The 16,082-nt window shown below is 43.6% G+C and overlaps 1 protein-coding gene across 1 annotated transcript in view; it reads right to left on the minus strand.

Moving 5' to 3' along the window:
- LOC124795260 (probable cytochrome P450 301a1, mitochondrial) overlaps positions 1 to 16,082 on the minus strand; it is a 193,329-nt gene that overhangs the window by 53,076 nt on the left and 124,171 nt on the right. The window contains exons 5-7 of the mRNA XM_047259204.1: positions 13,148 to 13,264; positions 12,984 to 13,060; positions 3,490 to 3,691 (exon numbers count right to left, since the gene is read on the minus strand). Coding sequence (XP_047115160.1) covers positions 3,490 to 3,691; positions 12,984 to 13,060; positions 13,148 to 13,264 — 396 coding nt within the window. The remainder of the gene's footprint in view (positions 1 to 3,489; positions 3,692 to 12,983; positions 13,061 to 13,147; positions 13,265 to 16,082) is intronic.

Raw genomic sequence — 16,082 nt, forward strand, 5'->3', positions numbered from 1 at the left:
TCAGAGGTGGTGGCATACTACCCACAAGTTCATTAAGGCATCGTTGGTCCAGATTGTCCCACTCCTCAACGGTGATTCGGCGTAGATCCCTCGGAGTGGTTGGTGGATCACGTCGTTCATGAACAACCCTTTTCAATCTATCCCAGGCATGTTCGATAGGGTTCATGTCTACAGAACACGCTGGCCACTCTAGTCGAGCGATGTCGTTATCCTGAAGGAAGTCATTCACAAGATGCGCACGATGGGGGTGGGAATTGTCGCCTACGAAGACGAATGTCTCGCCAATACGCTGCCGATATGATTGCACTATTGGTTGGAGGATGGCATTCACGTATCGTACAGCCTTTACTGCGACTTCCATGACCACCAGACGTGTACGTCGGCCACACATAATGCCACCCCAAAACAGCAGCGAGTCTGATTGAAGACATATGCGACACTCATCGGTAAAGAGAACGTGATGCCAATCCTGAGCGGTCCATTTGGCATATCTCTGGGTCCATCTGTACCGCGCTGCATGGTGTTGTGGTTGCAAACATGGACCTCACCATGGACGTCGCGAGTGAAGTTGTGCTTCATGCAGACTATAGTACATAGATTGACTCGTAAGACGACGTCCTGTGGCTGCACAAAAAGCATTATTGAACATGGTGACGTTGTTTTCGGGGTTCCTCCGAGCCATAATCCGTAGATAGTGGTCATCCACCGCAGTAGTAGCCCTTGGGCGGCCTGAGCGAGGTATGTCATCGACAGTTCCTGTCTCTCTGTGTCTCCTGCATGTCTGAACAACATCGCTTTAGTTCACTCCGAGACGCCTGAACACTTCTATTGTTGAGATCCCTTCCTGGCACAAAGTAACAATGCGAACGCGATCGAACCGCGGTATTGACCCTCTAGCCATGGTTGAACTACTGACAACACAAGCCGCGTACCTCCTTCCTGGTGGAAAGACTGGAACTGATCGGCTGTCTGACCCCCTCCGTTTAATAGGCGCTGCTCATGCATGGTTGTTTACAACTTTGGGAGGAGGTGGGGGGGGGGGGGGGGGCGTTAGTGACCTGGGGGGACTGTGTCTGTGATACAATATCCACAGTCAACGTCTATCTTCAGGACTTCTGGGAACTGGGATGATGTAAAACTTTTTTTGATGTTTGTAGTTAAATTGGTTAACTCACTTCATAATTTTGCTATTGTTACCAAGTAGAGATAACTGACACACAAGACATTCGTACAGTGTTTTGTGTGACTCATCTAAGGTTTAAATACAGCATTGCTTTAATCTATTTCAAAGCGTTTAAATTAATTTATTGTTTTTACTCATATTCTTTTGTTTAGTGTTTCTTTTTCACGTATTCTATTATTATCTTCAAACTATAATGTTTTGAAATTCAAGAAACAACTACATAAAAAATAAGCTTTTGCTACTTTGTAACAGTACATGTCTTGATTTGTGGTGTAATTATTACATGGGCATAGAGTTTTTAATTTTGGTGTTCGTTTGTATAAGATATGAGATTTCGACAATGTTTCTGCTTCAGCGACATTTACATTGGAAGGGGGCTAGCGATCGCCATTTTGTACTATGTTTCTGTGCACAAAGATGGCTCACTTGTCAAACGGCGATATATCATGTCTTCTTACTACAAGAATGATGTTCTGCTGTGAAATGTCTGATCCGTAATATCCTTGGAACAGAGAGTCCAACCATCACAATTCCGACCTCATATAAACGACAACGTATGTTGTACATTGTAGAGGAGTTTATTAGCATCAAAGACTGTGTACCAGTATTTTCTTGGATTATACAAACTCATTTAGGAGGTGGCATACATTAGAAGTCTAGCTGAAACCAGTGTTGAGATCCCGAAACTATAGCTCTTAGTATTTGTGCATTCCGTCTTGTTTTATAAATAAATTTGCTTGCTATAGTTTCAAGTTGTCTGTTGAAATAATAATTGTAGAACAAATTCTTGATCACTTGAGAAATTCTTTAATAAAAATTTGAGATTCAATTGAGGAACTTCGATGTGCTGAAGGAATTCTGACTTGGTTTCAGATAAGTCGTAAATTTCAAGAGAAGATTCAAGTAGGACAAGAGTAGCTATTGTTGAAACAGATCTGAACCCGTTTAAGTTCATAAGCTCTCAGTCCAACGTCAAGATTTTTCTGCTGTGCGATAGTGAACCTTATATTAGAAGACTGAGCTGCGCCTTGTTAGCAAAGAAATGTAATTCATTTGGCAGAGAGTGATGTTATCATGATCCCAAACAAAAAACTACGAATATTTAATTGTGCATTTTGGTATTTCTCAGATACACATACACTTGAGGATATAAGTCGTACTTTTTTTAAGAAAAGCTTTCTTTGTGTAATTTTATAGGCCAAATACTATTTGCACAAAGGTCTTCTGGAAGCGAATTATGTATGTAACATTAATGTGTTTTTCGAATAAATGTAAAACATCAGTTTTTTCAAGGTCCTCTTTAACAAATCAGACCCGTAACCCCCTCCCCCCCCCCACCCTTTAACATAATCCTGGCTACTTCCTTGCAATCGTGGAAAGCATTGTCGGCCTAGTCTGTGTCGTTCTGACCCAATTAATGAGCCAAAAAGTCCATATGTTTGCATGTGTTATCAATGCTTTGAAATCACACTCTCTCACTAGATTAGATTACATGTACTTTTTGGTCTATAGAAATACTTTCTTCTGAAAAGTTATTTTTACTGTTTCCTGTCTGCAGTTTATATCCTATTTACTTCAGGCAACATTAAGAGCCGCAAGTAGGTCATAACAGTCATTCTGATACTTTCTCTGGTATCGGTTTACATTGTTACGGATGTTTTTTCTTCGCTGAGACGCTGCGGCACTTTTTTCAAGATGTCTTCACATTTTTCATTCACTCAGTCAACTATCTCCTAGTTGGGACGATGTTAAGTGACGTACAGTCCGTAACACATGGACAAAATTTTACGTACGGTTCGTGACGCATGGAAAAGATCACACATCCATATCCCCTAATTATTCTACAGCAAATCTCTAACTCCACATGGCAGGGTAACACTAAACCTTTTGCATGGTCACCACGCAAGAGTGGGCGTGGATGACCTCCATAAGAGAGGTTATACAACAGATGCCCCACCGGACTGTATTTTTGTCCACTAGACTGCTCTATCCCACCCCCACCTCAACCCCTCCCTCCCCCTCACAGCGTCTAGTGTCACTTTGTGCCCATACCAGCAGCATTTGCTATGAGTGAAAATAGCTCAAGCTGTTACTGTCCCTGGCTCTAGAAGGATGTAAGAATGGAGGTATTGACAGAGGAATGTGTATCGCACCAGTGGGCTACGATTACCCTGAAGCAGGATTCACGGCTGGGTAGGGAAGACAGCAATCATAACCTGTAATTACGGCATTTACGGCAGTCTTTTTGTTTCGCATGTCGAACTTGAATGCCAGCACAAAGCACACAGGAAGGTGTGTTCCCTTACTGGTAGAAGTAGTCCTGCGACTTGACTAGGCGCCTCCAGGCCGGCGTGCTGATGTACTTCCAGGGCGAGGGCCTCACGTCCAGTTTGAGCATGCAGTCGAACAGGGTATGCATCGCCTCGATCATTTGCTGGGGTTCTGAGTCTGGGGGGAGGTTTCCATCCAGACAGCCAAGGCGTGTGTCCAGAGCCACCACAGAAATTGCTGCAAGGAGACGGCTATGGTTATGTAAGGCACGCAACACAAGGTTTATCAGGTATCAGTAACAAGAAAGAAAAACAACAAATAGTCAGTTGTGAACACGAGCAGATACAACATCAACCATTTTGTAATTCTATATGATGCTTGCCTATCGCAAAGCAGCCATCAATCATTCTGTAGGACAGACATAAATTTGTGATACACGTGTGGATCTGCATTCCTACGGCTACACATGCCATGACGATTTTTAATAGCACTTCTATGTACTTTTTAGTCTATATTTCACTGCATTCCGATATTACCGTTTCGCCGTAATTATGGGAACACATACAGTCGTTGACAAAATCTCGTATTGATATCTCAAACCATTTATAAGATACGAGAGATGTTACGACTATCTCATTTTGATCTTATCACTGGCGCATGTTATCGTACTAAGTGAGCTACATAAAATTCATTTTCCGACACTCGAGGTAGATAGAGACCTACCTCCCCAGTCTAAAGATAAGTTCAATATGATAGCTAAATATTGTATACATTATTGTATGATCTAGCATGCACCTAAAGCAAAATAATAGTGACTCCCATTTATCATTGAAAACTTTTTGTATTTCGTGCAATTTGTTACTTAAATGTGAAATATCACAAAAACTACGATCATTATGAAGTGATGGGGACTACACGATGAAAATGACATATAAAGCTGTAGGTAACGGAAAATTCAATTTTTTTACCGAATAGTTTCTGTGAAATCATTTGAAGAAGATTACAGACATCACGCCTCGATTTCATCACTGCAATGCGTCATCAAAAAATGGCTCTGAGCACTATGGGACTTCTGAGGTCATCAGTCCCCTAGAACTTAGAACTACTTAAGCCTAACTAATCTAAGGACATCACACACATCCATGCCCGAGGCAGGATTGGAACCTGCGACCGTAGCGGTAGCGCGGTCCAGACTGTAGCACCTAGAACCGCTCGACCGCACCGGCCGCCTGCAACGCGTCATCCACTGGTAGCACAGGTATTGGCAAAGAATGTCTGGTACATTCTGGGGCACAGGCAGCTGTATGTCTACTCAAGTCCTCACCACCACCCGGCTACCATTGTACGCTGCCCGATTAGACAAGATGGGGTACTCTTCACGCAGTTTCAGCCACTTGCACTGGCCTATGCTACGCAGGTAACCCGCTTTCTTTCGGTGTGCACCCTATCCAATCATCTGATTTCGACAAAAAATAAATGAAAGTAACAACACTAACAAGACAAGAAACGAATAGAATACAACCCTTAAAATGCGACTGGAGGCATACGGTTCAACAAGTACCTACTGATATGAATATCAAACATGAACAAATGTCTCAGATAACCTGAGAGGGTCCCGTATCTATGTGGGCACCAGTTGTCACCAACAGAGGCTGCTGTTCACCAGCTAACATACAAGTGTCCACTACCGCAGTATGAGGGGCGTTCTATAAGTAATGCAAAAAATGCGGAATTCGTTATGGGATATCGTGGAATATTCACGTTCCGATTCGTAATGGCGCTTTATGTAGCCTACAAAAAGGCGTCTGCAACGGAGGTGCGTTCCGAGCAGAGAGTTTCTTTTGAGTTTCTTTTGACGGAAAACGAGAGCATCGCAGATATTCATAGGCGGTTGTTTACGGAGAACTGGAACTGAACAAAAGCACGGTGAGTCGTTGGGCGTTGCGTCTCTCGTCATCGCAAATAAGATCGCGCAAACCTGGCCAGCCACACACAGCTGTGACTCTTGCAATGTTGGAACGTGCGGACACTCTCATTCGAGGTGATCGACGGATCACAGCGAAACACCTCGCTGCTCAACTAGACGTCTCTGTTGGTAGTGCTGACACACTCGTCCACCACTTGGCTTACTTAAACGTGTGTGGCTTCTGAGTTCTTCACCGCCGCCTAAGAGAAGACTAAAAGAGCGCACTGAAGGACCGTCTGTGCAGAATGCTTACGCGTTACGTGGCTGATAGCGACAATTTTTTGTCGAATATCGTCACAGGAGATGAAACATGGGTTCATCACTTCGAACCGGAAACAAAATGGCCATCCATGGAGTGGGGCCACACCACCTCTCCTCCGAGGAAAAGGTTAAAAGCCGCACCTTCAGCCGGTAAAGGCACGGCGACAACCTTCTGCGATTCTGAAGAGGTTACTCTGTTTGATGCCACCCATAGAGGCGAAGTTATCAAATCTAAAGTGTATTGTGCTACCCTCCAGAAATTGAGGAAACGACTCCAGCTTGTTCGTCGGCACAAAAATGTAAACTAACTTCTCCTTCTCCAAGCCAATGCAAGGCCTCACACAAGGCTGCACACCCGAGAAGAGCTCACGAAACTTTATTTGCCTGTTCTTCCTCATCTACCCTACAGCCCGGATCTCGTACCTTCACATTTCCATCCGTTTGTCCGAAAGAAGGATGCACTCCGCGGGAAACAGTACGAAGATGATGGGGAGGTTACTGATGTAGCAAGACGCTGGCTCCGTCGTCGTCCGGTAGGGCGGTACCATGCAGGCATAGAAACCCACCCAGCAAGGTGGAGTAAAGCTGTCGCACTGAATGCAGATTACAACGAAGATAGCATTTTTTATGCACAAGAGTAGGGAGTAATATGGTGTAATGGAATCCTTAATAAAACCAGCTACTTTCAGAAATAAATGTGTTGCATAACTTATTCATCACTCCTCTACTTTGTTTTCAGAATGATTTCAACATAGGAAGAAGCATGTGATTATAAAAATACAACATACAGTATGAGGCGCAGGTCGTAAGGTAGAACACTAGTCGTAGATGTTGCAAGAATGAGCAAATGGACTACAAAAACACAAATAGGTCAAAAACGAAACTGAAAGAAGAAAAATTGATGAAATGAGAACGGAGATGAAGATAACTTCACGTGATCTCACAACAGAATGAGTGAAAGATTTGCATCTCTTTGACTCGAACCCATGAAGTTTTTGTAACGTGATATGCTTGTGCAAGTAAAACTCCCTACACTTAACATGAAAGTATTGGAGAAAGATGTGTAAACACGATGTGAGGGAGAGATTGATGGGAGACACACACTTAATGTCGAATTGCTGAGGTGTGAGGAACGGACACTTATACAATACTTGGAAATCAACTAAGATTTGGAAAATTGTCGCGCCTTGGACTTCAACGTGCATTTACCATGCAGGTCGGTTAGAGTATGTGTAAAGTGGAGAAATGCCGCTGTTTGCCCCTATAGTGACTCAGAACGGAGTAGAATGGCCAGTTAGTACACGTTCAACACCGGAAAAGTCACGAATATCATTAAGGCAAGATCGTTTGCATGACTCAGCCAAGAAGTCTCTTACCTACAAATCTATCTATATGGGAATAGAGTGAGAACCACTGAATCCTTACAAACTTCATAATTTATTATTTTTGAATAAATATTATCGGCAAATATCCAATGAAAGACCAGTCGGACTAGCTGCTTCATACAACTGGGGGCATGCTATCTGCATGCGTTGTCTCCTCAGGGATCGTTCTGAATGTCACCGCGCTCATATCCATACACAAGCAGTTGCGGTCATCAGTCCCGAGACTGGCTTGATACAGCTTTCAAAGCTATTCAACCCTTTGCAAGCCTCTTTTACTTTCCGTAACTGTTGCAGACTAAATCCATTTTAACTCACCGTATTTATCGCTTGGTCTCTCTCTACAATTTTTCCGCCTCTCCCCCTTCCCCCCCCCCCCTATCCCCCGCCCACCCCCCACTTAAAGTTGTGAAATGAATTTCTTTTCTTTATGTGGTGTCTGTTCTTTCTTCTCTCTCTCATGACTACGGTGGCTGTGTAAATGTCTTTAAGTCACCAATGGTTCGGAAGCGTGTGGATAGTAGAGAATGATAAGTTTTAATGCTGAAAAGGAGTTAGGTTAGTTCTAGGCCGTTCGACGGTACACTGGATGCTCTCGAGTGCGGCGGCTGGGCAGTTGTTTCTTTCGGACATGTCCCAAAGAACAGACACCACATGTATAATTAAGACGAGAATAGCTAATGGTCACTCATAGGAATCAGCGAAATGCCGCACGTAATGGATAATGACCAAGGGGCACTACTTCGGTAGTCTGTGGATAAGTCGAGAATTTGGGCCTGACGAGAGGCGTGCTAGGGTAGTCCATGCAGGTGCAGTGACCATTGCGTCCAGCTGGCGTAGTGGTCAGCACATCGGCCTAGTAAGCAGGAAACACGGTTTTGAATTCCAATCCAGCACAAATTTTCAACTTTCCCCATTGATTTAAATCAGTGCCACTGGCAGCTAATATCATTAATTCCTCTTTGTCTTAATTTATTTCTTCCCTATTTCAATTGAGTACCTTCTCATTTGTTATTCGTTCCACCCATCCAATCTTGAGCGTTCTTCTGTAGTACCGACATTTCAAAATTTTCTGTTCTCTTCTGTTACGAAGCACTCGCAATCCATGTTTCACTTCCGTACAAGGCTACACTACAGAAAAATACCACTCAGTAAAGATTTCCGAAAACTTAAATTTATATTGCATCTTAACAAATTCCTCTTTTGTATAAATACCTTTCGTGCTATAGCCAGACTTCATTTTATATCCTCTCTTCTTCAGCCAACGTAAGTTATTTTGCTGTCTAAATAGCAAAACACGTCTACTACTTTGGCGGCACATTTCGTAATCCTATTCCTTCAGAATCACCTGATTCAATTCGACTACGTTTCATCACGCTTTTTTACGTTTTGTAGTGAGCACATTGTACTCATGTGGAAGCGATCTAGATGCTTGTAAAACAATAAACTGGTAGCCAAGATCGAGGGAATTAAAAAGAATTATGGAATAAAAAAGAATTCCTGTGTTCTTGGCTACCAGTTTATTGTTTTACACGCTTTTTTACTTTTGGTGAAGTTCATCTTACAATCTCTTCTCGAGACACCATCCATTCCATTCAACTGCTCTTCCATGTCCTTCACTGCTTCTGACTCGTTACGTCATCGGCAAACCTCAAAATTTTTATTTCTTCTCCCTGCAATTTTATTCCCTCTTCAAATTTGTATTTGGTGTCTTTTAGCGCTCGTTCATTGTACAGACTGAATAACATCAGGGATAGGCTACAGAATGTCACATCCCCTTCTCATGTTTGCAACAGGGAAGCACTAACCGGAATATTACCTTTAAGAACACGACTTCTAATTGTGCCGAAGGCTGGCACCATAATTAAATAGCATCGCTGAAGCGGTGATGTTGAGTGGGTCATTTGACTGAAGCCATAATAGGTGCTGAGGGAAGAGGAAAGTTTCTTCTGGGTAGTCTCATGATATGGTTGACTCTCTCTCGACTGAGTAATTGTTTAGGAATCGTCTGTGTTTCGGAAGTGTCTGGATGGCACAGAATGAAAATTCATGCTACTGAAAAGGACTTACTGCTGAGCAGTTGGACGGTACAGTGTACGCGCCCGATTGCGGCAACTGCGCAGTTGTTTACTTGAGTAACCTATGTTTCAGAAGCGACTGTACGGTGCCGAGTGTCAGTTCTTCATGGCGGAAGCAGCGTGATAGCCACACGTAGCGGGCTGAATGCTAAACACGTTTGCCGTTAAGCGCGGCCTTGGGCGTTTCCGCCGAACATACATCAAAGTGCCAAAACGTTATCACCATCTGTTTATAGCTTGTCTGTCCGTCACTGGGATGAAATACATCACTGGATGTGCGTATCAGAGATCCGACAGTTTGTTGATAGGTTTGTGGAGGTACGTGGCATTAGATGTGTACACTCAGATCATGTAATTCGCGCAAATAACGGGCTGCTGATTTGAGTAAGCGGTGATGGCGCCCGATAGCGAAGCAAATGGGTTCCATAAGCTAGAATGAGATTTTCACTCTGCAGCGGAGTGTGCGCTGATATGAAACTTTCTGGCAGATTAAAACTGTGTGCCGGACCGAGACTCGAACTCGGGACCTTTGCCTTTTCTCCGCTGCAGAGTGAAAATCTGAAAATCTGGAAACATCCCCCAGGCTGTGGCTAAGCCATGTCTCCGCAATATCCTTTCTTTCAGGAGTGCTAGTTCTGCAGGGATCGCAGGAGACCTTCTGTAAAGTTTGGAAGGTAGGAGGCGAGGTACTGGCAGAAGTAAAGTTGTGAGGAAGGGGCGTGAGTCGTGCTTGGGTAGCTCAGTTGGTAGAGCACTTGGCCGCGAAAGGCAAAGGTCGCGAGATCGAGTCTCGCTCCGGCACACAGTTTAAATCTGCCAGAAAGTTTCGGGTTCCATAGGATTTACACAAGGCGAGTTTGGTCGCCGAAACATCAACATTGGGTTCACTATAATGCTTCTCAAACCACTGTAGCACGGTTCTGGCTCCGAGACAAGGACAATTATACTGATGAAAGATGACATCGCCATTGCGGAAGACATCAAGTATGAACGGATGCATGTGTCTTCGATTACTAGCACAGGTCCCATGCAAGAATAATGTCTCCCGTAGCATCGTACTGCTCCCACCAACTTGCGTCCGTGTTGCGCAGCACGTTTCAAGCCGCCGTTCACCTCGATGACGACGTTTGAGGTGACGACTATCGATCTAGTTTAGCAAAAATTTGATTCACCCGAGAAGCCAACACGTTTCCATTGATCGACGGTCGAATTCCGATGTCCAGTGCCCACTGCAATCGTAATTGACGATGCCATTGTGTCAACACGTGGAAACGTAGGGGTGGTCTGCTGCGGAGCTCCAACGTTCAACAATGTACGATGAACGGCGTGCTCAAAATCACTCGTGCGTGCACCAGCATTGTGTCCTTTCGGCAAAGAGACCACGGCTCACCATCTGTCCTACAGTACAGAGCATGCAAGCCTCCGAAACCCACACTCTGTGAAGAGTCGTGGACGCCCAACCATTTAGCGCCTAGTGGTACTTTCGCTGTCCTTCTACCTCTTTCCGTAGATGTTCACGACAGTAACATGTAAACATTCGACAAGCTTCGCTATTTTCGAGATACTCGATCACAGGTTCTGCGTAATAATATCTGCCCTTTCTCAAAGGCGTTTAATTTAATGGATTTCCCCATTTGCAGCCCACATCTTCGGTAGGTGAACCCCAATCCGTGTCTGTTCCGCTCGCAGGCTTTTGTTACCGCGTCACATGCCCGCAACGCCACCAGGCGGTATCCAACATCGCGGTGGGCAGTGGTCATAATGTTTTGGCTTATCAGAATACGTGGTGTGTCCAGTGTCGTGTGGTGGACGCGGCCGGTTCGTTACAGACTCAGGTTACAAGTGGACCCACCGTGACTCCTTATATTCATGGTACGTTCTGTAAGTTAAGCACTGGTATCATTTAATGGGTGTGTGTAGAACAGTTGGATGTGGATTCTCCCTACAAAGATGCCGCCTTGTTAGACTAGAATCACAATCATTTTTAATGTGATTGCTTCATGACCATAGGCACGGGTCATAGACACGGGTTCCCAGGTAGATGCCCTGTTTCTTGACTTCCGCAAGGCATTCGATACAGTTCCCCACAGTCGTTTAAAGAACAAAGTAAGAGCATATGGACTATCAGACCAATTGTGTGATTCGACTGAAGAGTTCCTAGATAACAGAACGCAGCATGTCATTCTCAACGGAGAGAAGTCTTCCGAAGTAAGAGTGATTTCAGGTGTGCCGCAGGGGAGTGTCGTAGGATAGTTGCTATTCATAATATACCTAAATGACCTTGTGGATGACATCGGAAGTTCACTGAGGCTTTTTTCGGATGATGCTGTGGTATATCGAGAGGTTGTAACAATGGAAAATTGTACTGAAATGCAGGAGGATCTGCAGCGAATTGACGCAAGGTGCAGGGAATGGCAATTGAATCTCAATGTAGACAAGTGTAATGTGCTGCGAATACATAGAAGAAAAGATCCCTTATCATTTAGCTACAATATAGCAGGTCAGCAACTGGAAGCAGTTTATTCCATAAATTATGTGGGAGTACGCATTAGGAGTGATTTAAAATGGAATGATCATATAAAGTTGATCGTCGGTAAAGCAGATGCCACACTGAGATTCATTGGAAGAATCGTAAGGAAATGCAATCCGAGAACAAAGGAAGTAGTTTACAGTACGCTTGTTCGCCCACTGCTTGAATACTGCTCAGCAGTGTGGGTTCCATACCAGATAGGGTTGATAGAAGAGATAGAGAAGATCCAACGGAGAGCAGCGCGCTTCGTTACAGGATCATTTAGTAATCGCGAAAGCGTTACGGAGATGATAGATAAACTCCAGTGGAAAACTCTACAAGAGAGACGCTCAGTAGTTCGGCACGGGCTTTTGTTGAAGTTTCGAGAACATACCTTCACCGAGGAGTCAAGCAGTATATTGCTCCCTCCTACGTATATCTCGCGAAGAGACCATGAGAATAAAATCAGAGAGATTAGAGCCCACACAGAGGCATACCGACAATCCTTCTTTCCACGAACAACACGACACTGGAATAGAAGGGAGAACCGAGAGAGCTACTCAAGGTACCCTCCGCCACACACCGTCAGGTGGCTTGCGGAGTATGGATGTAGATGTATATGTACATGACTTTTCTGGCTTTGCTCTGGCAATAATGAGCAACAACTAGGATATGATATTTGTAGAATTTGCTATGAGACTGTTTTGAAGCAGTGTATAAACCAATCATTTCAATTGTTCCTAAAGTACTTGTGTTTCATGGAACATTCTGCACTTAAATAAAAAAAATAATCTTGTTCGAGCATTTTTGTGGCATGTCCACGGAGCTAGTTCCTTGTTGGTGTAGATAACCATAAGTAATAATGCCAACGTGTTCAGCTCCCAGCTCCCTAAGCGAATCAGGAGTAATTTCAGGAGGACGCAGCTACTACAGACTAGATGCTAATGTGGTTATAAGGCTTCAGTTTAAAAGGCCTTTGTCAGTATAAATATCTTGATTATAAATTTATATGGCTGCCTTACCTCGTTTTTTCAAAAAAAAATAATTAAGACGTCCTTTTAAAATTTAATTCTGATGAATTCGTGATAATAAGATGCATTGTTAATGCAATACGGTAAATTCTACAACGGTTGTTGCATTCCAACAAGACAATAAATTTTTTGTTTTCTTTTTTTTTAATAAATTGTTCGAAGCATGATCGTGCATCTATCCTTGTCCCTAATCAGCTCTTGCCAGTAGGGTCTGGCCTCAGTATCGCTACGTAACTTACTTTCGCTTTCTTACAGACCCAAATAGCTACACGTAGGAACGAGGGTACATAATTGTCACTCACATTCTAGCGCCCACTTGTTCAGTTCATTCGTGAAGTCTCCAGGCATCTTCATATTCTCGTCTCTGATGGTCAGCATTCTGAAAGAATGAAGAAAACAGATAATGAACATCTAAACCAATACAGTACTGTTGCTCTGTTTCTAGGACTCGTGTCACTGCCCTCACCTGTCGGTGAAGTCGAGAGTGACCTGGTCGATGGAGGGAACGTACAGCTTGCTGGAACGCGGCTGCATCATGGGCTGGTTGACTCTCCTCCTGAACTCGTACCACTGCTCCCCCTGACTGCAACAACAACAACAAACCGAATTGCTCGAGACCACACGTTTAACACAACAATAACGTTTTACTTCAGGAAGCGAATCATGGACTATTGAGCAACAGGGAAAGAGAAGAATCGAAGCATTTAAGGGACAGTGCAACAAAAGGACGTTCAAGAAATGAGGAGGTCCTCTGTAGAATCGTCGAGTACGACTAATTCGCCCACTGGACGACCTCTGGCAAGCCAGGTACCTCTACAGCGGTGGAAATCATTATAAAGGAAGGTTCCACCAAAGTAATAGTACAACGTCTGAAGCATATGTACATCGAATTAAATATGAAAGTAGTAGATACCTGCAAAACATAAACAGTCATGACGGAATTACATTGTTTCCTTCACAACACGAGTAACGAAATAAGGCGCTTGCATTTCCTGGATGGAAATTCGTATAAAGGCACTCACTGTCCTCTTGTGTTATTGCGTTGCTAGTACTTTGTCCAGCCGCCGTTGTTCCTAATTGCCTCACAAATTCTCTTCGGCATTGTAAGGGTCTGCAATTTTTCCAGTGAAATTGTTGCCCACTCTTCTCGTATTGCACTTTTCAACTCACATACGGCCTCAGGTTGCTTTCCATTGCGATAAACACGCCTTGAGAGTACTCCACAAATGTTTTCCACGAGATCCAAATTCGATCCGCCTACAGCCCAAAGAAAGACATCTATATCCTTATCTTCAAACCAGTTTTTGGTTGTAGCAGAACCATAATTAGATGCATTACCTTGTTGAAATATTACTCTTTTGTCCCTTAAGTCCTCATACATTCTAATAAGTTCTGTTTCTAGTACTTCAGTGTACACGTTATAGTTCAGTCTAGTGTTCAGTCGAAGAACGCGGCCTAAATCATTACACTTCAACCACCAAAATTTCTCCTCATTCTTATCCGCTACTCTATTCTCAGATCACGTCAAAAATATTGAAATCCATTCTGCCCATCTAAATTAACCTTCTTCTCATAATTGAAGATCACTTTGTCCCATTCTGGAGTCTACGACATATGTTTTCCACGAAATTCCAGTCTAGCCTGTTTATGTTTCAGTGTTAACGCGAGCTTCTGCAGTCCTTTCTTCAGTGTAAGGTGTTTCTCATGTGACAAAATTTGCCGTATAGGTCCGGCAATTACTGGCAACTATTTGAAAATAACAATGATTTGTGACCCTTGTTTTGCGCAAAAGTAACCTTTTCTATGCCTCAGACAGTTTTCTACTTTGCACTTATTTTCTGTTCTGTTTATATCGTGCGCCCAGTCTAACGAAATTATCCATCACTGTACATGAACAGTTCATCTCCTTGGCAATTTGACGATTAGAGTCCCATTTGTTTACATGTACCGATTTTTTGCTTTTTCATCGCATGATAACTGTTTCCATCGTTGCATTGTCGCAATCGTGGTTTATGCACAAAACGTTCATTGCCACTAATAGTGTCTGTTTCCTATCTGTAGTAAAGGCAGGCGCACATACACGAAAACCGCACAGAGTCGACTGTCTTTATATGGTTCAAAATGGTTCAAATGGCTCTGAGCACTATGGGACTCAACTTCTGAGGTCATTAGTCCCCTAGAACTTAGAACTAGTTAAACCTAACTAACCTAAGGACATCACACACATCCATGCCCGAGGCAGATTGCAGCGCCTAGAACCGCACGGCCACTTCGGCCGGCCTTTACATGGTGATCTACCCTCTACCACCTGAATCGTTGATGCCTTGTACTGTACTACTGACTTCAAATGCGATACTATTTGACTCCACTTGTCGGTATACTGGATTTCTTACTATCGCATATACATTCTGCAAATATCCATGTCTTTATAGTGATTTCCGCTACTGTAAAAACGGTGTTACGTCAGTGAGTTGCTGGAGGAAATGCAGGATTACTGTGTTGCATGTCGACGCCTCCCTCAGCTTACTCTTGTGGATTTAGCAGGTGGCGGCGGAAGATTGTAGCGAGCGTTGCCTCCCCTAACGGTAAAACTAGCCAGAGGTGGTGTACACTTATGAGACAAAACATTATGACCACTGCCCATCACCAGATTGAGCGAGTGGACACGCGACTCATTAAGGAAAATAAACAGTGTGTTTCAAAAATACTTTTACAAACTTGGTGACAGGTTCCTTACACCAAAACAAGAAATAAGTTCATATAAACATATTATTCGGAAAAATCCTTCGTTTTCGAGTTATAAATGAAAGCTGGCAAAACGTGTGATTGGAGCTCTTCAACACACTGTATAAAATCGTAATGAATGCTCAAAATGTCCTCCTGTTACTTCTAAACATGCGTGCATTCGTTGAATCATGGACTGTCGTACCTTGCAAATATTCCACGACTGTTTTGAATGATTGCGGAGGCCCTCACGACATGTCAATGAAGAGTTTCTGCATCCAACTTGTCTGCTGCGTAGACTAATTGTTTAAGGTGCACCCCCCCCCACCCCCCCAGAGATAATAATCCACAGAGCTGAGGTCGGGGGAAAGTGCAGGCAATGGAATTAGTCCTCCTCTACCTACTTATCTGTCATGATAAACACCAACCAGTGGATCTAGAGCACAGACTGAAATGTACTGGAGCTCCATCTTACATAAATCATAAGTTTCTTCTTATTTTCAGGGGCACGTTTCGTAATAGGTCATTAAAGTGTTCCGAATTAAGTCTCTGTAGCCAGCACCTGTAAGACGTGCTGGGAGAATGTATCGACCTACCAGGCAGTCACCTACAACTCCAGCCCGCACATCTATCTTAAAGTGATGCTAAAGTCTTGTCTGTACTGCAGTATGAGGACT

The sequence above is a fragment of the Schistocerca piceifrons genome, chromosome 4 (assembly GCF_021461385.2).
Source record: "Schistocerca piceifrons isolate TAMUIC-IGC-003096 chromosome 4, iqSchPice1.1, whole genome shotgun sequence".
Taxonomy (NCBI): Eukaryota; Metazoa; Arthropoda; class Insecta; order Orthoptera; family Acrididae; genus Schistocerca; species Schistocerca piceifrons.